General features: G+C 39.2%; 1 protein-coding gene across 1 annotated transcript; it reads left to right on the forward strand.

Moving 5' to 3' along the window:
- The first annotated feature begins 799 nt into the window (after positions 1-799).
- Positions 800-24,449, forward strand: usp40 (ubiquitin specific peptidase 40). Its single transcript, XM_056267061.1, has 31 exons — positions 800-1,526; positions 2,611-2,678; positions 2,779-2,892; positions 3,479-3,643; positions 4,203-4,349; positions 5,020-5,163; positions 5,445-5,573; positions 5,675-5,806; positions 6,076-6,183; positions 7,136-7,448; positions 7,636-7,717; positions 8,727-8,898; positions 9,063-9,147; positions 9,462-9,532; positions 9,971-10,332; positions 13,116-13,272; positions 14,329-14,389; positions 19,047-19,100; positions 19,177-19,265; positions 19,379-19,465; positions 19,557-19,593; positions 19,933-19,997; positions 20,095-20,169; positions 20,247-20,355; positions 20,491-20,570; positions 21,687-21,805; positions 21,976-22,041; positions 22,127-22,337; positions 22,433-22,528; positions 22,996-23,084; positions 24,228-24,449. Exons 1-31 carry the CDS (start codon positions 1,337-1,339, stop codon positions 24,340-24,342), a joined length of 3,792 nt encoding a protein of 1,263 aa, XP_056123036.1. The 5' UTR covers positions 800-1,336; the 3' UTR covers positions 24,343-24,449.
- The last annotated feature ends 456 nt before the right edge of the window (positions 24,450-24,905 follow it).

The raw sequence follows: 24,905 nt of genomic DNA on the forward strand, positions 1-24,905 counted from the left end.
GATTATATCAATAATGTAAAATAGTGTAATAAATAATGTTATTTATATGTATAATATTTGTATTTGACCTCTTGTTCTTTGCACTGCAATTAATTGATTTTACTTTATCAATAAACTGTATGTTCATGTTTCTAAGTTTTAAATATGTATATTACATTGGGCTGTTTATTTAACAACCACTGATCTATTCTAAATTACATTTGTACTGGTTCCTGAAGCCATTTCACTTGGATATGTCATAAAAGGGAAAAAAATACGATCACAACTTCAGTTTCATGACTTGCTATGTTTACAAATAAGCATAGTTTAAGTATTTGGGATTATTATACATTGAAATTTATTATACATATTACACATATACATTGAAAAAGAGCATATCAAAACACATTGAAACAAAATGTTGAACCAAACATTTCCCCCATCTTGGGGGAAAAATACTATGGAAGTTAATGGGGCCCCATCAACTGCTTGGTTACATTCTTCAAAATATCTTCTTTAGTATTCAACAGAAGAAAGAAATTCATTCAGGTTTGGATGGAACAACTTGAGACCGAGTAGCCCTATATGACAGAATTTCATTTTTGAGTGTACTTTCCCTTTAATTGACATTTACAGGGTGACTATATGAGGTCAACAATAGATTATGGTTGTATGGTCATAGATAACAACATATATTTATTATAGGCCTATATATAAAACTACAGAACCCGTCAAGCCAAGGAAAAGCCGGATGTAGTTCAAAGTCAAACAAGATTACTTGCACAAAAGAAGGCCGTTACCGTGAAGAACTGCAAGTACCACAATGCATAGCGGCTAGACGTGTCATCAAGCAAACATGGCTGCGCCCTAGAAACATTAATGTCTTCTACTCAGATTTCATTTTTGACCATTATTACTACTAAGAAACGTATCGATTCGAACGAAACGGTCGCGTTTAAAATATGATTTAGTTAATGCGTTAACACGAAGGCTGTCAACGAGAAATAATTGTTCTTTTAAATCGCAATGGTGAAATATGGAAGCAGTGCAGTCACCTCTCAGATGTCCATTTTCCGTTTTACGGGCTGAGATTTACTCACGAGACCTGTGATTCATCCAGAGGAACTTAAACGGGGCAAAACGAGCATTTAGTTCCTCGGTTGGTTTATAAAAGCGATGTTTAGTCCTGTGAAGTCATCTTATTCCAGGGTGAGCCCATTGATCGTTAATCGAGAGCTGGGGAAGACCAAGATGAGATAGCAATAGGTGAAACACTTTCTATTCACAGTAATCGAAACTCGGTTCTTTAAAGAGCAGGAGGTTTACCGATACTAAGCTTTACAAGGCAGCTGCGGTTATGTTTGGAGATCTGTTTGAGGAGGACGGGGATGGATTTTCGTCTACACCTGGCACAGGTGTGAAGGGGAGGGAGTCTGAGCCTCCTCCACCCAGAGGAAAAGTCAGGCTCTGTGGGATCAAGAATCAGGGTGGCACTTGTTACCTCAACTCTCTGATACAGACTCTGCTCTTCACACCAGAGTTTAGGGGTAAGATGGAAGGTTGAAAAATACATTACTACTTAAAAGAATAAATGGCCTAAAATCAACATACTGTCATTATATACTTGACCTACTTCCAAAGAGAATTCTGGCCACTCTATACTATTTAATTAGTGATGACCGTCCAAATACCCACACTTGCTGTCTTTGCACTTGACATGACATGTTTGACATGTTTCCTGTATGTGTCCCAAGTCTTCAAGTGGGTGTGAAGACCACAAGTTTGTGTAGAACTTTTGATTACCCGATGTAAAAATGCAAGTGTTTACTGAGCTTTATTTTGCATTTTGAAATAAACTCCTAAATGTCTGTTCAGTAGTCCCTATAGCCCCTTTCACACAATGTTGATCCCTGAATTGCTAGAGTGTCTTATGTGTGAACGCAAACATGTCCCACGATTTATCCCAGGATGGGGGCCTAGTAACATTGCTGGGTAGTTATGGGGTTTTAAATGCAGATCAATGACAAAGAAGAAAGTTTGTGTTAATCACATCCTGATGTCATGTGTCTTTACGGGATCTTTATAGGATGTGTGTGAACGCACACAGATTCCAAAAAATCACTGGCAGTGTAAATAAACCAAACGATCACGGGACACATTATCACAAGACCGCAAGTGTACATGAAGTGTGCCATTTGGGACAGGGCCAAGGATTTGTTCATGAATCAAATTATAATCGGTACATTGGATAACTGTGAAGATTTTCAGTGAATAAAGACTTAAATTTGTGCCTGTTTGGCCCACAAAAATATTATATCTCATGAATTCAGAAGACCTAGTGTAAGAGTCATATGAACCATTTTTCTATTCTTTTATAGTGCTTTTTCTGTCAGTTTGAAGCTTAACATCCAAGTCCTTATTCACTTTTTATAGATAGAGTGGGCAAGATATTCTTAAAAAGAAAAAGAAAATCTGGGTGGGCAAGATATTATTAAAGAGAAAAAAAAATCAGCTTTTGTGTTCTTTGTAAAAACAAAGCCAAATGGGTTTAGAACAGCATGAGAATGACAGTATTTTAGGATGATTTTTGTTTTTTTGTGATGTGTTCTAAATTAAAATGATTTCTCACAGAGGAGCTGTTTCATCTCGGACCGGATGAAATAGGATGTCTGGCTGACAAGGCCAAACGGGAGGCAAAGGTGTGTATAAAAGTGTGTGAGGGAGATGAATGGAAGCTTTATACTGTACGTGTTTCAGAGGATCAGATGGATAGATGTTTCCTGTTCTGTGTGTTCTCAGGTCCGTGTGATTCCTCTGGAGCTACAGAGACTGTTTTCTCACCTGTTGCTGGTGGATGAGCTAACAGCCTCCACGACAGACCTAACGGACAGTTTTGGCTGGACGAACAATGAGGTACAAAGACTTTATGATCTGTACTTACTTTGTATTTAGCAAGTACTTTTCATGTAACAGTGACTAATTGCAAAAACAGTCCATTTGTAGTAATCTAGGGTTAAGTGGTACCTCAGGGTCACCGCATCTAAATTGTGCGGCTAATTGATCTTGCTCAAGGCAAAATCAGCAACCGGTCATTTTTTATAATTAACCCCGTGATCTTTGTGTTCAAGCCCAGATCCTTAAAGGGATAGTTCACCAAAAAAACCTGTATGAGTTTTTCTTCTGTTGAACTCAAAATAAGATATTTTGAAGAATATTGAGTAGCCAGACAGTTCACACAGTAATCATTGATGTCCATAGTCAATGGGGTCCATCAACTGTCTGGTTACAAACATTCTTCAAAATATATATTTTTTTGTTCATCAAAAATAAGAAACTCATACAGGTTGGGAAAAACTTGAGGGCGGGTAAGTGATGACAGAATTTAAATTTTTGGGTGGACTATCACTTTAAGACTGGTTAAAGAATGGTTAAAGCTAAACTGAAATGATCTGTCAGTTTGTTAAAATCTTTCATCTTATGCTTTGATTTTTGTCTTCAGGAAATGGGCCAGCAGGATGTGCAGGAGCTGAACCGGATCCTGTTCAGTGCTCTGGAGAGCTCTTTAGTGGACACTTCAGGCAGCAGTCTCATACACCGGCTGTACCATGGGACGCTTGTCAACCAGATCACCTGCAAGGAGTGCGGCAATATTAGTGAGAGACAGGTCAGAATGGAGCATGTGCGACTTACCTTTTCTTCTAGCAGTCCAATTTGTAACCGCTTTAAATATAAGCAGCACAAAAAAGCAGTGCATATTTAATATTTATGATACAGTACCGTTCAAAAGTTTGGGGTCAGTAATCAAGCAAGGACGCATTCAATTGACCAAAAGTGACAGTAAAGACATTTAAAATGTTACAAAAGATTTATATTTCAAATGAATAGAAAGTTCAAAAGAAAAGCATTTATTAAAGAAAAATTGTAAAATGACAGGTAGCAGCAAATCTGTTTACATCATTGATAATAATAAGAAATGTCAGCGTATTAGAATGATTTCTGAAGGATCATGTGACACTGTGATCATGTGACACTGAAGACTTGAGTAATGATGCTGAAAAATCAGCTTTGCATCACCGGAATAAATTACTATTTATACTCTATATTCATATAGAAAACAGTTATTTCGAGTTGTAATACTATTTCACAATTGTACTGTGTTTTTGAGCAATAAATGCAAAAAAAAGTGTGCATCCCCCACTCTCACTATCTTTCTGTTCTCTCAGGAGGACTTTCTGGACCTGACCGTGTCAGTGCGGGGTGTGAGTGGACTAGAGGAGGCGCTGTGGAACATGTTTGTGGAGGAGGAGATGTTTGAGGGGAATAATCTCTACCGCTGCAGCAGATGTGACCAGCTGGTTCGGGCTGCTAAGGTCAGTCAACACTGTTCATTTGGTCATTTATCTTCCTAAGGCAATGGAGATTCATTCAAAATCACCAGTTAGATATTTATTTAAAGGGGTCATGATGTCATAATTTTTCATTATTTACCTGAGGTACACTACCATTCAAAAGTTTAAGGTTGTTTCTTATGCTCACCAACACTGAATTTATTTGATTAAAATACAGTAAAACAGTAATATTGTGTAATATTATTACAATTTAAAATAGCTGTCTTCCATTTTGGTAACACTTTACAGTAAGGTCTCATTTGTTAACATTAGTTAATGGATTAAAGGGATAGTTCACCCAAAAATTACCCTCATGTTGTTCCAAACCTGTATGAATTTCTTTCTTCTGTTGAACACAAAAGAAGATATTTTAAAGAATGCCAGTAACCAAACAGTTGATGGGCCAGTATTTTTTCCCACTATGGAAGTCAAAGGGCTTCATCAACTGTTTAGATACCGACATTCTTTAAAATATCTTCTTTTGTGTTCAGCAGAAGAAAGAAATTCATACAGGTTTGGAACAACTTGAGGGTGAGTAAATGATGACAGAATTTTCATTTTTGGATGAACTATCCCTTTAACATGTGAAATAGCACTTAAGATGAGTACTGTAGTCATTTATAAACCTGCTTAATTTTGTCTTTTGTCACAGTCTGCTAAACTGAGAAAACTTCCACCATTCCTGACCATTTCTTTGTTGAGGTTCAACTTTGACTTTGCCAAGTGTGAGCGCTACAAAGAGACCGGGAGCTACACTTTTCCTCTTGATTTCAACCTCAGACCGTTTTGTGAGCAGGTACCAGAGCTGAATCGTACACAAATACATATTCCAAACTCTCCGGCCAAATAAATCTTGTGGAGATTCTATGCTGAACCGTAAGGTAATGTACTGTAGAATGCACTGCAGACTTCCTGTTAGCATCTGTTGAGAACATTTATATTGTTATCCCAGACTCATCAAGCATAGACTAATCCTAGCTACAAATCGCTAGATAACTAGAAGCATAACTCTAGATGCAGAACAATAATGACCACAACTTCAAAGCAGAGGATGAACATGTTCTGTGTTTCTGACAGAACAATTGGCCAGACTCCGAGTATTCGTATGAGCTCTTCTCTGTCATCATACATAAAGGAGGCTGTTATGGAGGACATTATCATGTCTACATCAAAGACATCGATCATCTTGGCCACTGGGAGGCACCGGTCAGTCTTTTGTTTTTTATAGCATGTATGGTTCAATATTAAGCAGTCCAATCCAAATGTAACAAAACATCTCTGTCTGTGACTCCCCCAACGTCCCACAGGAGGAAGAGGTAAAAACAAAGGCCAAGACCCAGAGACAAGACGCCAAAGTTGGGGAAAGAAAGGAGAATGAGAATGAGAACTGTGTAGAGACTGAGGATCCACTCTCTGTTCTTACTGGCATTCTGGCTCAGGTATGCTATTACACCATACAGCTCTACAGCTGTGCAAGGCAGTAAGTAGATGTTTGAAATATTATTAGCACTTTTGTGATTTATAGCAGTTATTTAGTGTATGGAATAATGAAATTCCCTCTTGAATCAAGAAAATGCCTTTTATTCACTTCACAACTCAATAAAGGGAACAGAGTTTTAAAAAGGCACAACAGCTGTAATCAATATTTCTTAAATTTTGTGGGCAAACACATTTCACATACTGATTTTCACTTGTTTTTTTCTCTCAGGAGGATTCAAAATGTGTGCTCGTAGACCAGCTGGGCCAAAAGCTGATGCATAAAACCGGCACGCCATGGAGCAAAAAATATAAAAAACAGTATGGCACCATCAGCAAGGTTAGGGTTCCAAAGTATATAATTCACACTATAGAGACACTGATACACTAATACACTAACATTTGGGGGCAGTAAGATTTTTTGGTAACACTTTATTTTTTACAGTGTCCTTGTTACATGTAGTTACTATAGTAATAACTAAATTATGCATAGTTACATGCACCTAACCCTAAACCTAACCCTATAAGTACATGTAGTTAATTAATATTACTCGGTACTTAAATGTATAATTACACTATAACAAGGTTTGTTTATTATTTAAATTAAAACTTATATTCGACAAGAATGCATTAAATTGATCAAAAGTGACAGTAATGACATTTTCTAGATCACCTAAATTGATCTGGAAAATAATCATATAAATTCTGTTATTTTGAACTTTCTATTAATCAAATTCATCAAAAAAAGAATCAGGGTTTGCACAAAAATTGTAAGCGGCACAACTGTTTTGAACATTGATAATAATAAAAGTCTCTTGAGCACCAAATCAGCATATTAGAATGATTGACACTGCCGAAAGTTCAGGGTTTTTTTCTGAAATAAATAACATTTTAATATATATTATAATGGAAAACGGTTAATTTCTATTTGTTTTAATATTTCACAAATGTTTTTGCTATATTTTTTTATCAAATAAATGCAGGCTTGGTGTGCATAAGAGAGAAAAAATCTTACTGATCCAGAATTTTTTAACAGTAGTGTCTTTTATTGCATTTTTTTCATACTGGCCAACAATATTTGCAGTGCTGCAATCACTTTTGTAGTTCAAATGCTAGAATAACTGCAGGAAACTAGATTTTAATGGTATTAAGCTGTGCCTTTATTTATGGTTATGGGTCACTTTTCATGCTCATGGAAGAGGTGTATCTTTAGTCTATTCTTTAAGGTTATTTTGATCAATATAACTATATTGAGATTTGAAAAAGTCATATGACCATTTGTCTTCCTCCAGTTTCTTCAGAACCACCCTGAAGTCTTTATGCTGGTCTCCAATGGAACCCGTGTAGCTCTGAAAAATGCTCCTGTGGCCACAGAACCCAGTCCAACAGAACCAGTCAGTTCAACTTCAGCCAAAAGCAACCCAGAGAACATAAAGCCAGAAACAGCAGGAGACACAGAAGGCCCTGATGGATGTCATTGGTTTGATCTGAATGACTCCACTGTAACATCCATTACGTTGAAGGACATCGAGAAGCAGTTTCAGGGAAAAGAGAGTGCCTACATGCTCTTTTACAGGAAGACAACTATGAAAAGACCTCCAGAGGGTATGCTGTGTGTATGAGCGCAGGGTCAAACCTGTCGGATAGACGTTTTTTATAACACACATGAAACAAAAGCCAATTTTAACTTGCATTTAGTCCTTGGAAAGTGTTATTTTTTGACCCTATGTGTGCATATGTAGTGAAAATCTATTTGTTTCACTGGTAAATACTAAAACATGTTTTTAAACAGCCATAGGAAACCCTGCGTACAAAGTGCCTCCTCACCTGGTGGAGATGATACAAGAGGAGAATGCAAGAGTTCAGCAGAGGAGGTGACTTCATATACACTCTTACACACTAAGGGTGTATTCACACCAGGAAAGTCCGATAGTTCACTTGCTCTGGTCCGGACCAAATAATTTTTATTTTATTTTTTTTGGTACGGTTCGCTTTCACACTGCTCTTTTTGCAAGTGAACCAAAATGTGTAAACAAAACCACACGTGTGCTAAGGTCGTCCATTCATTGGACAAGGATTCTCAAGTAGGGAAATCAGGAAGTGCAAAAAAGGCTCAGCATGGAGACATTTCGTACTGCAATATTTGTTATTTTACTAATTTCGTGTTATATTCTGTACAAACGCAATATGAAGAAACTGCGCAGAAGACGGATAAGGTATAAAGTTTTGATTCATAGAGAGAGGCTATGTTCACACATTCAAATAATGAGATTCTTAATGTATATACTGCTAACAAGTGCTGTCAATGGTAACGCTTGCAATTTAAGTTTGTCCAGTTTAACGCAGCGTCATCCTTGTAATTATTATATGAACTGCAAAAGCTTTTTTTTGCATCTATGCGCGATTAGACTAAAGAGAACGCGCTGTATGTGAATGTCCTGATGCACACACTCATTCATTCATTCCATTCCAATGATGCACATACGACGCGCAGAAAGACGCGCAACGCCGGAATGGAATTCTCTTTCGCACTTGAACAACAATAACACAAACCATTATGCCAAAATCTCCGACTACGGAAGCCTTTTAACTCAAAGACGCAGTGCTTTCTTGCAATTGGGTCGGTTCATGTTCACACCGTAAACGGACCGTACCAGAGTTCGTTTGGAAGCGTACCGAGACCACTTCTTCAGCTGGGTCTCGGTTCGGTTGTTTGGTCCGCACCAGAGTTCGATTGCTGTATTCACACCTGCCCAAAAGGTCCGCACCAAGGGGGGAAACGAACTAGAGTTCGATTCAATCGAACCAAACAAGGCAGGTGTGAATACACCCTGAGTGAGCATGGGGTGTTTTATGCAATGTCGTGTCATATGTGTCTTGTAGAGCTGAGTTTGATGCCAGCAGCAACAGCATTGAAGTGAGGCTGCATTTGGCCCCTCATTATCACTGCCAAAACGGAGCCCTACACCCCACAGCCCCGGGCGAAGACTCCATCATCACAGTCACCTTCGACCGCAGAAAGACTGTGGGAGACCTGCGATTGGCCATCTACCAGGTACTGTTTACACACCGCATTAAATTTGTCAGTGACAAGGCGACCAATTCATACTTTTTTTTGGTTACATGAGCGAAAACAATTGTAATGTAAATGAATGCCCCGTTAGATTAGATTTGACAGAATATGTCAAGTTTTCTCTGACCTTTGACTTTGGTTTGTAGATGCAGGATCTTTGGGAAGGAGACATGGCATTGACATTGGCTAAGAATGTGCCAGCTGGATTACATTTGTATGATACACTGACGGGTGAATACATTTACAGTTTACTTACATTTGCACTAACACGTTTTGTAAAGCCCTTCCAGACACTTTCAGACAGCCTTGTCTGAGCAGCAAATCAGCATATTAGAATGATTTCTGAAGGATCGTGTGACACTGAAGACTGGAGTAATGATGCTGAAATTCCAGCTTTGCCGTCACAGGAATACATTGCATTTTAACATAAATCAAAATATAAAACACATTTTAAACCGTAATAATATTTCACAGTATTACTGTTTTTACTGTATTATTACAGTAGTATACATTAGTTATCATTTATGTCTCTTGTATTGTTTCAGATGACCAGATGTCGCTTTATAGTGCAGGAGTGTGTAATGGCTCTGATCTCTTTGTGTGGAATGGAAGAGAGGTGAGCAACTAATACTTTAACTACTATCCTATATGGATTTGTTATGAAATTGATATTATCCCTTTTCAACCAAAGTTTCTACCAAAATATTGAGTCGGTGCTCTACTTGTGCTCATTTGAGGGATCTGTGAACCTTTCAGAGCTGGCCCATGTTTCCACTGATTTGAGAGTTGTATACTGGCAATGATGCTACACAACCTGCCCTCAAACTATCATGGTGCCTCACGATCTTGGTTCTAGTTTTGATAACATACAAAAATCCACATTTTGTCAATTTTTTCAGCTTAGAACCGCCATTTCTTCTGTGTAAACTCATGTAAAGGGTCAGATTGGGCATTGGCGCTCAGATGGTGAAAAAGAGACATATGTGGATTGCAATTTCAAAACATTCGAGCCAAATTGACGTTTTCCTTTCCTTTTCTCTCTCTCTTTTTCCAGGTCAGTGGTGTGGCGGTGCAAACTGGCATTGAATGGGAGCCTGTTTTGTTGACTGTGTTGCGTCCCTCTGCAGAGGAGCTGGGATGTGGGGATGAGTCAGGGGTCGGAGACACTGATGGATCTGGTCTGGTGCGTTCCATGAAGGGCTTTGCTTGTGGGGCCACTCTGGGTACAGTGCTCGAGGCTCTAGGGCCCCAAGAGGCCTTTTTGTGCCAGGAGCAGAGCCGTCCAGGGGCCAGTGGGGGCGGGGCCAGTGGCTGGAGGGTTTTTCCACCTCAGGACATGCAGAGGACACTGAGAGAGCTCTCTCTGAAGGATGGCGACGCTGTACTGCTGCTGCAGCCAGAGGAACTAGACAGCAGGTAAGAGAAGCAATTTCAATATTTTTGTCTTTTTAACACAGCAAAATTTATATTAAACGCACCTTTTAACTATTTAAGTTCAAGGGTTAGTTCACCCCAAAATTTAAATTATGTCATTAGTTTCTCACCCTCATGTCCTTCCAAACCCGTTCGTTCATCTACACTTCGACACAAATGTAGATAATTTTAATGAAACCTGAGAGATTCAAAAGAGTCTGTGGATTGCTTCGTTGCAGATAAGACACACCGGCTTTGCATTCACAAAACTAGTTAGGATGAGTTATGAGGATAGTTGTGAGGATAGTTGTCTTTCCATTTTTCTTTGTATGCCCTATTTTTGCTGTTAACTTTCCTCTTGATAGTGCCATTTTCTCTCACCAGCTATCTTAAATGTTAACATCACTCTGCACACGGTGTAATAGTATGGGGTGAGAATTGTTGCATTATTCCAAATAAATAGATTATGATCAACAAATAAATGTAAAGAGATTCACAAAAATATATCAAATTCACAAATAAATAGATTAAGATCCACAAATAAATGTAAAGAGTTTCACAAAAAAAATTTAAACTCACAAATAAATAAAATTAGATTTGCAAATAAAAAAATATATTTACAAATGTTTTTTATGCCACAAACACAACTCTGCCTGGCATTTATTTGTGAACCGCTTTCTGTGCATTTGTAAATCCCCTCACGCATTTGTGGATTTTGAAACACTTCTAGCGTCGAGGTGCAGACAAATCCACAAATAAGTGGACTCCACCCACCGTTTCCTCAAGCCAATCAGATAACGGCCACATTGAGCTGACCAATCGTAGCACGTTCTGGCTACAACTAATCACGTTTGGTTGTATCAATTAATCATCTGCATTGGCTCAAATAGGAAGTGTAAGGCTAAGGCCCATAATATTGCTACAGTAAAATATGTTTAAAATTTGGATTTCGTTAGAGTTAGACCATTAGACTGTGTATCAAGCCAAGACACATTTTTATGAGCCTTTGAAAATGCAAGAGAAACAGCGCGTACATCTCTGTTATGGGAACAACGCGTTATGGAAGCGTCACGTTATTCATGATAAAACAGAAAAGCATCAATAAGTTGCTGACTAATGAATAACTGGATTCAACCTCGTGATAAATACGCGGTAAAAAATTACTGAGGATGCCATGGAATAATTCTGAGTGGAAAAGTAGGCTACGTCAAATAATTATTACAATAAGTTAGGCTCCATTGTGTAACAAGCAAATTAAAATGAAACGCATTTATAACAATATAGAAATAGGAAATAAAACAGTTTGTAAGAGCATGACTCAAACATGTCTTTAATGGGCTTATTCAAGTCCTCTTTTATCTTTTGAGTTATTTTTGTCCATTACGCATCTCCCACATATGTGTGTTTTAGCAAGGCTGTGTGTTGCAAGTTAGTGAATGAAGATACTTGCCAGGTTACGTGTCACTACTGCTTTATTCATATATCCAGTGTAAAACCCGGACACCGCCGCACAAATGTGGCTTTTTGTTATTGACTGTCCTACTACAGGATTTAACACAGAGTAACAGCTCACTACCAGTTACAAAAGATACACTGTAACCGTCTGTCACAAGCAATTCTAGTTGCATTTTTCATCAATTCATTTCTTAAATGATCCTTTGACTATGTTCTGGGCCGTCACCTGGTGGCAAATTTTTTTTGGGCCCGATGCCAAACTTACTTGCCGCCCCCTGCCATATACTGTAAAAAAAGATGGACGACGCACCATTTTGGAAGTGCATGCAAACTGAAAACAGCGTATTCTTTCCAGGCCTCAGCTACAACTACAGTGTTTGAGGGCGGTAGATGTTGTTCATGGGCAGCCAATGAAGACCACAGACCCATTTCTTACAAACCTACATAGATATTTTACGGAAGTGTGACTGGAATTGCTGACGACTCGTTTTGGCAAATCGATTCTTTCTTTTAGGAGACAAACTTTATTTCTCGTGCACTTTGATCTTTAAAACTTAGCTGACCTTTTACATTCACAAACTATATTACACACTGCATGAAAGGTAATATTTGAAAAGCATAAAAGTGGCACTTTAAAAATATCTTCATTTGTGTTTCGAAAATGAACAATGAACGAACAATTATTTTTCAACATCTTTCAAAAAAGACAGTAACATTTAACATTTCCCAACACAGATACTAGAGAAGTGAAATATATACACTACCCTTCAAAAGTTTGGGGTCGGTACGATTTTAAATACTTTTAAAAGAATTCTCTTCTGCTAACCATGGCTGCGCTTATTTGATTAAAAATACAACAAAAATCAGTTATAGTATTAAATATTATTCCAGTGTAAATCAGCTGTTTTCTGTGTGAATATATAGTAAAGTGTAATTTATTCCTGTGATCAAAGCTGAATTTTCAGCATCACCAGTGTCAGTGTCTTCAGTGTCAAATGATCCTTCACAAATCAGTATAATATGAGGATTTGATGCTCAAGAAACATTTATTAGTATTATCAATGTTGAAACAGTTGTTGGTCTGTCAGTTGTACATTTTTTTTTTTTTTTTTTTTTTTTTTTAGGATTCTTTGATGAATAGGAAGTTCAAAAGAACAGCATTTGTTTGAAATAGAATCTTTTGTAACATTATAAATGTCTTTACTGTCCTTGATAAATAAAAGTATTGATTTCTTTCCTCCAAAAAATAAAAATAAAAATTCTCACTGACCCCAAACTTTTGAACGGTAGTGTATATACATTGATATAATAGGAACCATGATTTTCCACAGTATCTTCAGCCTCAGTGGTGACATGGTTACCGTGACAACACCATCAGACTGTCGGTGGCTGCAGGTGGAGTTTTGCCCACAGAGTGGAATGAAGGAGGAAGAGGAGGAGGAGGAGCAGGGGAAGAAAAAGAGTAAAGTCTCAGCTTCAGGGAACATGGTGAGAATACAAATATGCATGTATACACACAAACACACACTGTTGTCTATCTATCTATCTATTACCATTTCAGTCTTATCCGACTTTTGGTGATTCTATGGGCCATGTCTCGCCAGACACGAGAGACTGTCCATGAATTTTCTTGGCAATGATTTTTCTGGAGTAGGTTGCCAGGTCTTTCCCCAACAAGTAACTTTGCAACTGCATGACAAGTTACTAACTCTCATTAGAGTATTAGTCGACTCTAGTGAATTGCTAGTAGACTGTTAAGTTCGAGTTAGGTGTTAGGGTTCAGGTTAGTCGAATAAGTTGACTTGTAGTTGCAAAGTTACTTATCGTCAGTAGAATATATGTTGGAGGAGTATCAAAATAAAGTTTTAGCAGATATTAAAGGTTCTCTAAGCGATCCTGGGTGACGTCACTTCTTGTTGACGTTCGAACTATTGTCAAACAAAACGGAGGCTAGCTAGACCCTCCCTCCTCCTCATCCGCGCACTAACCCCCCAAACCACACCCCCAAACCCTTCTTGTCGGTCATTGGCTGGAACAGTTTATGTTTCGTGGAGCGGGTCGCTGCAGTTTGCTTTTGTTGCTGTTTGTGGAGCCTGGGCTGTCTACAGAGATCGCGTTTCTTTACAGTGTGTTCAGGGGACAGGCATCCAGCGGATAGTGAGGAGATGTTTGCTGTATGTGACAAAAAATGTTTTGGCCTAAAAAACGCGTGACATCGCTTAGAGCACCTTTAAGCTGACAGTCTACTAATACTCTGAGTTGACATGTTGCGAAGTTACTTATTAGTTAGTAGAATGTCTAAAGTGGACCATCGGAATAAAGTGTTACCTAATAATTTTGTTATACGCTTTTTCTGTTTTAGCTTTAATTTATTTCAATTTCAATTTCAGTAATTTTAGTACTTCAATTTATTTTATTTCAGTAAGCTGCCAAGGCAACATTTATCATTTTGAAGTTTATCGTTCAATATTTATATTTGATTGTAGTTAACAATCCACAGAATGTTGTACACTCGTGCTGATTTGCTGTGTGTGACTCTTGCAGCTGCTGGCAGAGGTGAAGGAAAAAGCTCTTGAGGAACTTCGCCTACAGGATGAGCTCAGTGGTAAGAACACTTAATAATAAGCCCCAATAATATCTAGTAATAATTTTCAATGATAAGGGAAAAGACTCAAAAATACTCAGTAACGTCCCATAGCGTTCTCATAGCTTTAGTTTTCTGTTTATTTTTCAATTCTATATCAGTGCTGCCAGCATATAACAGCTTTTCAGCATAGTGCTATTTTAAAATAGAGGAGTAGAAAGTAGTAGTAGGGAGGTTAAGCCCAAAAAATAGGCCTTTGACTTCAAGTCATGATGCAAAGGTCTCCTTTGGTATGGAAGTACCTTAGGGTCATACAAATAAATTTATCCCAAGACACAAGTGAGATCACACTTTGTATCAGAAATAAACATGTTTTTTCAAAAATGCCCGCCAATGCGCCGAAAATACTCTAGAGCCCATATCTTTGCTTCTGTTATCGCTATAATGACAAATTTGGTGTCAAAGTGTACATTTTTGGGGTCAAGGAATCCAATAAAATTGGTTTCAAGTTTAAAAAAATAATAATTTTCCCCATACCATGACAATTGGGGGTAAATATGCACATTTCACATAAAAATTGTCATCAGAGTGACTTTACTTATCTTTTCGTTCAAAAACTTTAATTTTGTATTTAAGCAGTGCAGCTACTTCTGTACAATACATTTGTCCTAAGTAGCATGAGATTTCGACCAGTCAGGAGTAGCCTATAGCATATCAGTTCCTGCAACAACACATCCCATCTGCACCAGGAGCTGTGACAGCTGTTGAAGGTCAGAGGTGACAGGTTAACACTTTGAGGTTCGTATGACTTTCTCATTAAATAGAAAAATGTTTTTAATGTTAGATAACTAATAAATAGCTAGCTAGTTGACTATGGAAAAAAAACCTTAGAGGGAAAACCTCTTTTCTCGAGAATACTGAAGCCAAAAATTATCCTTATAATTTGTATTAATTTAAAACACACTTGCTGCAGCTAGCAGACCTAGGCGAGGCAGCTCGCGCGCCTATTGGATGCTATGCGGCAACTGCTGCAACCTATCGAGGCACTGCCTGTGACATAAGCACCAATGAGTGGGCGTGTGGGCGAATGGGCGTGGCTTATGCCTATATAAGCTAGAGCTCGATAAGATGCTCCTTGGTTTTCATCGACTGAAGCGAAACCAGATGGTAGCACAAGCACGGCAGGGTTACGCAACACTCATTCCCTCTTCTAGAGAGAACCGAGGTTACGTTAGTAACCGTGACGTTCTCTTACGAGAGTACTCTCGTGTTGCGTAAGCTAGCTTACGCTACGGGAATCCAATTTAAAACGCTGTGCGTGCTAAATCTACCACAACACTGACCCAAGGGCGAGCGCCCTGAGTTCATATGATATGGGGATATAAAAAGCCGACATTGGGAATGGATGTATAAGCCAGTGAGATAGCGTCCACTATCCACCTGGAAAGGCTATGTTTCGAGGCAGCTAGACCTTTAGATCGGCCACCAAACGAAACAAATAGCTGTCCTGACCGTCTGAAAGCAGCCGAACGTTCCACGTAAATTCTAAGGGCCCTAACCAGGCAAAGGAGATTCACGTCAGACTCACTGTCAGATCCGAAGAGAGAATGTCAGATTGAAGAGGCGGTGGTACCAGTACCAGTCGGTCGTCTTCCAAGGTTTCAGAGCTGCGACGCATTTCTGATTGACCCTGAGGCGAAACAGATCGGAGGCCCAAGCTTGAGCCACCACTGCAGTGGGCGCATGCGCAGCAGACCCAGCTGGAGTACTGATGATGATGAGGCCATAAGGCCCAGCATTTTCTGAAATCTCTTGAGCGGGACTATAGTGCCGCAATGTTCAGTATGCGCTCTGGCGATAGTCGCGCTGTCATTGACAGCGAGTTCAGCTCTGTGCCCAGAAAGGATATTTCCTGGCTGGGGGACATCGAGCTCTTCGCCCAATTGACTGTGAGACCAAGATTCTCGAGGTGTTCGAGTAATATGGTCCTGTGTTCTATGAGCTCTGAATGAGATCGAGCTAGAATCAGCCGATCGTCCAAATAGTTCAAAGCTCGCATGCCCTGAAGTTTCAGGGGCGCGAGAGCCGCGTCCATGCACATCATAATATACAGGATGCCAGGGACAGGCCGAACGGTAGGACTGTGTATTGATATGCCTGGCCCTCGAAGGCGAATCTCAAAAATCGCCTGTGACGAGAGAATGTCAGACTCGCTGTCAGATCCACAGAGACTTGTGCTCTGAAAGGAGTGGCAAGTACTTTGGGGACATAATCATGTCTTGGTTTGAGGATGACCTTGGAGTCATTAGGCCCAAACTCAAGGCACGACGCGCAAACAGAAAGTGCGTGTAAGTCACCCACCCGCTTGACTGAGGCGATAGCCACCAGAAAGGCGGTTTTCAATGAGAGATACTTAAGGTCCACAGACTGTAGAGGTTCGAAAGGGGCACCCTTCATGGCCTCCAGGACCAAGGAAAGGTCCGAGGGGGGGCGAGGAGGGTTCATCCTTCTAGCTCCCCTGAGGAAGCGGACTACAAGGTCGTTCCTACCCAGTGACTGGCCATGCGAATGTTTGACAAACGCAGCAATAGCCGCCACATATACCTTGAGCATGGATGGGGATCTACCCTTATCCAAGAGCTCCTGTAGGAAGGAGAGAACCTCCAACACCCCACAATCTTGTGGATCCAGGTTGCGAGCTGAGCACCAACCTGAGAACACTGACCACTTGGAAGCATAAGGCCGTCTAGTAGAGGGCGCTCTAGCTTGCGTAATCGTGTTTAACACTCCGTCGGGGAGACTGACGGGTACCCGTTGATGGCCCACACATGCAGAGCCCAAAGCTCGGGTCGTGGGTGCCAAATCGTACCCCCGGCCTGTGAGAGGAGATCTCTCCTCAACGGGACAGGCCACGGAGGCAAGCTCTGAAGCTGCATCAGCTCCGGAAACCAAACTTGGTTCGGCCAGAACGGAGCTACTAGAAGTACACAGGAACCGTTCTCCCTTATAGGCTTGATTACCTGTGGTAACAGCATGATCGGAGGGAAACCATAGAGAGGGCGGCTGGGCCAGTGATGGGCGGCCCAGCCGCCAGTGATGGGCTGGGCCAGTGATGGGCGCTGAACCCATACAAGGATGCGTTCTGCCAGTGCATGAAGGTTCCGTGATCTCAGACTGCCCTGGCGATTTATGTAGGAAACCACTGACATGTTGTCCGTGCGGACAAGGACATGGTGGCCCTTTAGAAGGGGAAGGAAGAACCGCAAGGCGTTCTCGACCGCCTTCATCTCTAGACAGTTTATGTGCAAGCTCTTTTCTTGGCTTGACCACAGGCCAAAAGTCGGTCTGCCCTCATAGAGGGCGCCGCAGCCCGAATTGGAGGCGTCTGTCGAAACCACTATCAGTTTAGAGATTACTCCCAGGTTTACACCTGTCTGATACCAGTCGACCGCCTTCCAGGGCTCCAGAGCTGTGACACAGTTCTTAGTTACCTTGAGACGTAAACGACCGGATGCCCATGCTCGACGCAGGACCCACGTCTTCAGCCAGTGCTGTAAAGGGCGCATGCGAAGCAGACCTAAACGAAGAAATTATTAAGTTGTGAATGGACTGTGTGTTTGGCATGTGTTTTTTAATAAAAAAATTGCATACTTCACCTCCAATTGTCATGTTAAGGACAACATTATTGTTTTTTAGTCTTGGAACCTATTTTATTGGACTCCTTGACCACAAAAATGTACCCGTTGATACCAAATGTGTCATTATAGCTATAACAGAAGCAAAGATATGGGCCTCTCAAGTATGGTCGGTGGCCATTTTTAAAAAATGTGCGTATATAAGATACAAAATGTGATCTCACTTGTGTCTTAGGATAAATTTATTTCTATGGCCCTAAGGTACTTCCATACCAAAGGGGACCTTTGCATCATGACTTGAAGTCAAAAGTCACTTAACCTCCCTACTATAGCACTTGTTTGTCAGGGAAGAGCGTTTTGTTCGCCAACATTTTGTATCAACCGATATGTTTTTTTTGGTGGGTTTTTTTGGTGGCTGATATAAAGCAGAAATATGATATGGGCTACATCTGTAATCACATACTTCCCTGCTGTATATGTGAAAAAAATTCACAATGCTAATAAAAAAAATAGGCAAAAAAAAAAAAAGGTTCCCGGATGACCAACTACTTAGGCGATATTCTGAAGTGTGCGTACTATGGACACTTTACTATCCCATGAGGCCAAGGGACAGGATTTGTGTATGGCAGTGAAACTCTCACTGGTAGGTCATGTGATAATGACAATATGGCGGATGTAGTTTTTAGCTGTCGCAAAGTAATTACTTATTCATAATACTTACTTATTCTATTCAAAGTATGCACGTTTGGACACATCCATGCTACTTAATATATAGATGTTAAATAACACATGCTGCAAGTAAATGGTTTTGGTTTTACATATAATTTGTAAAAATGTAAGCCTGTAAAATAAACAGTATATGAGAAAGTATTATACGTTTGCCTTTTTTACTAATAATAGAAAGCCATATAACTTTTACTTTTACTCTTACACGTATCGGCCAAAACGAAAAAATACTTAACAGCTGATTCAGTTAATTACAAATGCCAATATATCTTGTAGTTTGAAATCAGTGTGTCTCTTGTCTTTTACTTCTTGTTTAGGTGTTGAGTGCTGTCTGAGGCAAATGGACCGAAGTGGAAAACTTTTACCTCCAGGTACTTTTCAAAATGATCAGACAAGGATCACACCCTTTAAATGTTTACATTGTAAATTGGCTTGTCTGTGTTCTAGTGCATGAGCATTTGAGTGTTCGGGATGCAGGGATCAGGCTGATGACTTCACTCTACCTGTGCCCTGGACCAGTGCTAACAGCAACACAGGTGCGTCCATACAATTTGGGCTTGTGTGAATGTAAAAAAATCACTTCTCTTTGTGACTTTTTTTCCTGTTAATTTACCTTCTATAATGAAAAATATATGTTTTCTCCATGCAGTTGTTCTTGTACTTTAGCGTTGGTCTTGTGCCTTCAGTCGGTCAGGAGCTGGAGATTATTGTAGAGGAGTCTCTAACTGTCAAAGAGGTGAACTGTAATGTAATTAGAATTAAAATGTAATTCTACTAGTGATCTGAAAAGTAAGGTGTTTTAAAATGGCTGGTTCCTCTTATTCCAGTGCCTTAAGGAAATGTTGCAGATGGCGAGGCTTGAAGGTAAAATTCTTCAAATGTTTGATTTTTAATTGCACATTTAAAGGGATAGATCTCCTAAATTCAAAAGCCTAAATTCAATCTGCTCATCACATGAAAACGATCGTGTCTCTTGGGCCTAATTTGGACTAAACCGCTCAATTCATATTAATTAGTTTTACAATCTAAGTTTCAGTTATGTAACTGAATATGGAGAGATAGAAAGCTCTCAGATTTCATCAAAAAGATCTTCATTTGTGTTCCGAAGATGAACAAAAGTCTTACGGGTTTGGAACGACATGGGAGTGTGTAATTAATGGCAGAATTTTCATTTTTGGGTGAACGATTCCTTTAACTCTCCAGGTGAGGCATGGCACTTAAGGAGAGTGGACTGGTGTGAGGAGATTGGAGAGCCACTTATGGATGAGGTGGGAACTCCAAATATCAGTACTAATCCTCTCATTTTTTTTCTTTTCTGTTAGCAATATTTTCAAATATTGACTCCTGTTTACTTGTGTCTCCTAGAATGCATTTCTGAAAGAGGCAAAGGTCATTCATGGGGACACACTGGTGCTGGTGGAGGGGCGGCTGCCTCCAAAGGTGCGTTTTCAGTTTGGAAAGATTTCTTGTGTAAGATTAAAAGGAAATAAATCTTTATTCTCTCATCTCTACGTCAGGGTTACCTCAAGCTGTCTGTGAGGATGTACATGGACATGATCCACAGCTCCAGCGTTCCAGAGCTGAACCACACAGCAGAGTCTCAGAGCATCGAGGCGCTCACCACAGGTTCGACTTTTACCAAATTTTCTATAAACCAAGTGGGATTCAGGTTGTTTCTGTCAGTGGGCTGTCAGATTATGAGTGCTTGAGAGAATAGTTCTGGTTTATCCTTGCTTATGTTTATGTGTCCTGGTGTTCTAGAGTGGTCTGGATCAGAGATGAGATTCATTGGTTATGTGGAGATATCAGAGGAGGCTTCACTCGATGACCTCAAGACTCAGGTTGGCATCACTACTCAAAGCATTAATGACAGCAGCTGATAATAATAACTTAAAGATTAAGTGTCATTTTACTAGCTGCACCATACAGAATTTCAAAAATAATGTTTGTTTCCCAATACTTTTCCCACATAAATCTAGCATAATCCAAACAGAATATATACAAAACATCTGTCACATAAGATCGTGGTCTAGAGATTTAGTTTTAAATGGTCATAGGGCAGTGGTTGTATTTGCAATGGAAAATTTCTACATATTTACATACTTCATCTTTTATTAAACAAGTTTATTGATATAAAAATGCATGAAGAAAAACCAACCTGTGCAGCGCTTTCCATTTGGGTCAATTTCACATACTTTTACTGAGTTCGGAGACCCCTTTACTGTTAAATAAAAAATACAGTCTTCAAGCAGCTTATTAAATATTCTGCATATTAAAACTGGGATAAGAGAAAATATAGTAAAATGAAAAAATGTACATGCTTCACGTTTTATGAGCTATAAACACCCTTCACTCATTTAAAGATTAAATGATTAAAGAAAAAAGGTAAAGAAGTTAGTGAAGAAGGAAATGCTGTACACTACCGTTCAAATGTTTGGGGGTCAGTATAATAATAATAATTATTATTTTTTATTCAGCAAATGATAGACATTTTTAATAATGCAAAAAATAATCTATTTTAAATGCTGTTCTTTGAACTTTTCTATTCATTAAAGAATCATGAAAAAAAGTATCAGTTTACACGAAAATATTAAGCAGCACAACTGGTTTCAACATTGATAAGACTAAGAAATGTTTCTTGAGCAGCAAATTGACATATTAGAAACATTTCTGAAGGATCATGTGACACTGAAGACTGGAGTAATGATGCTGAAAATTTAGCTTTACATCACAGAAATAAATGACATTTTAAATATATTAAAATTCACTGTTTTTTCAATGTAATAAATGGGCTTGATACATATTAGACTTTTTCCTCAAAAACACAAACATTTCTTATAGACCCCAGACTTTTGAACAGAAGTGTATATTTTTGGCTACACTGTAAACAGTGCAAGTGAAATGCAGCACTGTCGCATCACCATCCCTTGAGAAAAGCCATATATGTGTTTCGGTAGGTGATGACTCTGCCGGCACTTCAGGATGTGTGTGTTCCCAGCCCTGCGTTCCTGCGTGTGTGGTTGCTAGATTGCAAGAAACCGGCCAGGATACTCAGAGGAAACCAGCAGACCCTCAGGTTGATAGATTAGGATTTTGTTTATGCTCTGCTCTTTTGTCTCTGTTCCCCTTTTCCCACCAAAAACAGATGGAAACACACCGAACGGTTCCAGATTTGGCACCAGCACTCTTTCGGTGGGAAAAGGACTTTTTATTGTATTTGGGATTAATGTCCTCCTATCCCTGCAGGAAACTGAAGCTGGGGAATGGGGCCGAGGTGTGTGTTCAGAGACTGATGAAAGAGGAAGACCTGGGGTGAGACATTCTCCATGGAAGAAAGAAACAAGATTTTTACACTGTTTGAAAAACACTGATTATTCTTTTCTCGTAATCTGTTCAGGCTAAAGGATTTATTGCTGAGGGTTCTTATGGGGGTGCCTGGAGAGAAGGCATATTATCCCTCTGAGGAGTTTTTGTGGGACGCTGGGAGGGACAGCACCCCTAAGGGCCTGTACGCTGCTCTGGCCTCCCAGTACGGTCTCACTCCTGACAACCTGCTCCTGGCTAAACACCTGCCTGACAAACACACCTGGATGCCCATTTCCAACTGGGTGAGAAGAGAGAGGGAAAATGGGAATAGACTATTTGTAGGCAAGAGCTAAAGAGTTAAGATTATACTTGAGTAATCAAATCTGAATAATTCCAGATTCAACAGGTCTCAAAAAAGAAGAAGAAGAGGAAAGCTGAGAGTCTCCAGGCAGCTCCTTTCTACCTGAAAGATGGAGATATTATAGGTGTCAAGGTAATTTCTTTTATTTTAAAGGGATAGTTCAGCCAAAAAGGAAATATTCTGTCATCAGTTACTCGCTCTCATGTTGTTCCAAACCCGTAAGACTTTCGTTCATCTTCAGAACACAACACAAATGAAGATATTTTTAATGAAATCGGAGATTTCTGTTGAAAGTTCATTGAAAATGTATTCACCAGACGCTTCAAAAGTTTCATAAAGAGATAGTAAAAGAATTCCATATGAATCAAGCGGTTTAATCCAAGACTTTTGAAATGATGAATCGATTTAATTTAGGTTTTTTATTCACATACAAACATTGATCAGCGAACATGCATATACAGCCTGTGCCCCTTTTGAGATTATTAAACTGCCAACAATAGTGTGATAGACTTGTAAAAAATAAGTTTTCTTTATATTTTTGGGTCTTCAGCAATGCCTCTCTCACTTTTTTTGTTTCGTTTGTATTTGCATGTGTGCAGAATCTGCTAATAGACAATAATAAAGAATTCACTACTCTGGAAGATGAGATTGGTCAGCAGAGACTCAGGGAGGAGAATCACAACACAAGGTGCATTTTTTTTGTTTGTTTTGCTTTTATTGCCTTCTCTTCAGGATTACAAGATATTGGGTTGTCACCCTTTGCTGGTTTGATTTGATTAAACGTGTAGAATTAAAGGGGTCATGAACTGGCTTTTTAAATTGTTTTATATTGTTGTCTGAGGTCAACTTATGACGTTCGCTTGGTTTTTACATTCAAAAACATCAAAATGAATAAGTAATAGGCTATTTTCTACCCTAGTTTTGAGCCTAGCTCAAAAACGCTCGGTTTTTATGGGCGTCTCGCATTGAAGACTTGGAAGTAAACACCCACTGCTTTGAGTGGATAACAGTTTTTCATATTATAATGAGTTTCGTCTAATGCGCGAATCGGTGGGCGGGGCTAAACCGGCCGTGTTGAATTAGGCGTTGATCTTCTTCTGCGGGGGTGGTGTTTTATCCTCTTTGTCGTCATAGTTCCCCACTTTGAAAAACGAGTCGTTTGCTGAGCCTGGTGTCAATAAAAGCTTTTATTGGACTAACAAGGACGTTTTCAGTTCTGAAACTTACAGGATATTCTTATAATTTGATGACCTCTTAGATGTCAAAAGCTCAAGGAAAATTTGATTTCTCAGTTCATCACCCCTTTAAGAGTGCTATAACATTTGGACACACTAATATTCGATCAGAAGTTTGGGTTCTGTAGAATTTTTAGTTTTTGAAATTTCTCTTAAGCTCCGCAAAGCTGCATTTATTTGATCAAAAGTAACAGTAAAGGCATCTATAATATTACAAAAGATTTCTATTTCAAATAAATGTTGTTCTTATGAACTTTCTATTCATCATAAAAGCCTGTCCACAAAAGAATTAAGCAGCACAACTGTTTTAACATAAAGAAATATTTCTTGAGCATTACATCTGCATATTATAATGATTTCTGAAGGATCATGTGACACTGAAGACTGGAGTAATGATTCTGTAAATTCAGCTTTGCCATCACAGGGATGAATTACATTTTAAAATATATTAAAATAGTAATATTATTTCACCAAATTGCTGTTTTTACTGTATTTTTGTTAGAATAAATACAGCCTTGGTGAGCATAAGAGACTTTAAAAAAAAAAACTTTTGAACAGTAATGTCTCAATGACAGTTTGATTATGTTGTCCACTAGGGGGCGTACTGCCAGTGGAGAATGTTCACAAGACTCTGGGTCCAAGAAGTCGGTCTCAACTAAAAACAGGAAACCAGAGGTGGCCTTATCCATCAATGTGGGAGTGTTCAGGTAACACACCCTGTGAACAGCCCATTGGTCTTCAAAACCATCACTAAGGCCACTAAGATGCCATGGCAGAATCTGCCCCAGCGAATCACGGCACAGAACCCAATCCGAAGACAGTGCTGACCCACCCTGTGAAAAATAAGATTCTATGGGCACAGGGAAGCTGAACCAAAACTTAATTTTAAGTGGGAATATCATCTTCAATCATTGAGATTTTGATCTTGAAGCTTGTACACTTTCTTTGCCCTTTATATGCAATTCATTCCTGGAACAGATCTCTGTACCCTACAAGACAAAGAGGTCAGTTTCAGCCTATGCCAATGGATTTTCCTCTGCCTCACTTCTGAGGGTGTGCTTTTTTTCCCACAAGGAAGGGTGTTAAAACTGTTGTCTTCAATTTTTTTTTTTTTTTTTTTTTTACAAAATCATCACAATACTGTATGGAAAAGGTTTTACACAGATAACCTTAATTATGTGGAGTTATTTATCATTTATAATGCTTTCATTCACTCAAAAATAAAATACTGTGATTTATTACTCACCCTCATATCATTCCAGACTGTAATTTAG

The sequence above is a fragment of the Rhinichthys klamathensis genome, unplaced genomic scaffold (genome assembly GCF_029890125.1).
Source record: "Rhinichthys klamathensis goyatoka isolate OS25496 unplaced genomic scaffold, OSU_Roscu_1.1 h1tg000254l_1, whole genome shotgun sequence".
In the NCBI taxonomy this organism is placed as follows: Eukaryota; Metazoa; Chordata; class Actinopteri; order Cypriniformes; family Leuciscidae; genus Rhinichthys; species Rhinichthys klamathensis.

What these genes read in the sequence shown, in the direction of transcription:
- usp40 (XM_056267061.1), top strand. Translation starts at nt 1,337, where the DNA reads ATGTTTGGAGATCTGTTTGAGGAGGACGGGGATGGATTTTCGTCTACA. An exon ending in AGGCCAAACGGGAGGCAAAG is followed by an intron (nt 2,679 to 2,778) that starts GTGTGTATAAAA and finishes GTGTGTTCTCAG; the next exon opens with GTCCGTGTGATTCCTCTGGA. An exon ending in TGGAAAACTTTTACCTCCAG is followed by an intron (nt 19,101 to 19,176) that starts GTACTTTTCAAA and finishes TCTGTGTTCTAG; the next exon opens with TGCATGAGCATTTGAGTGTT.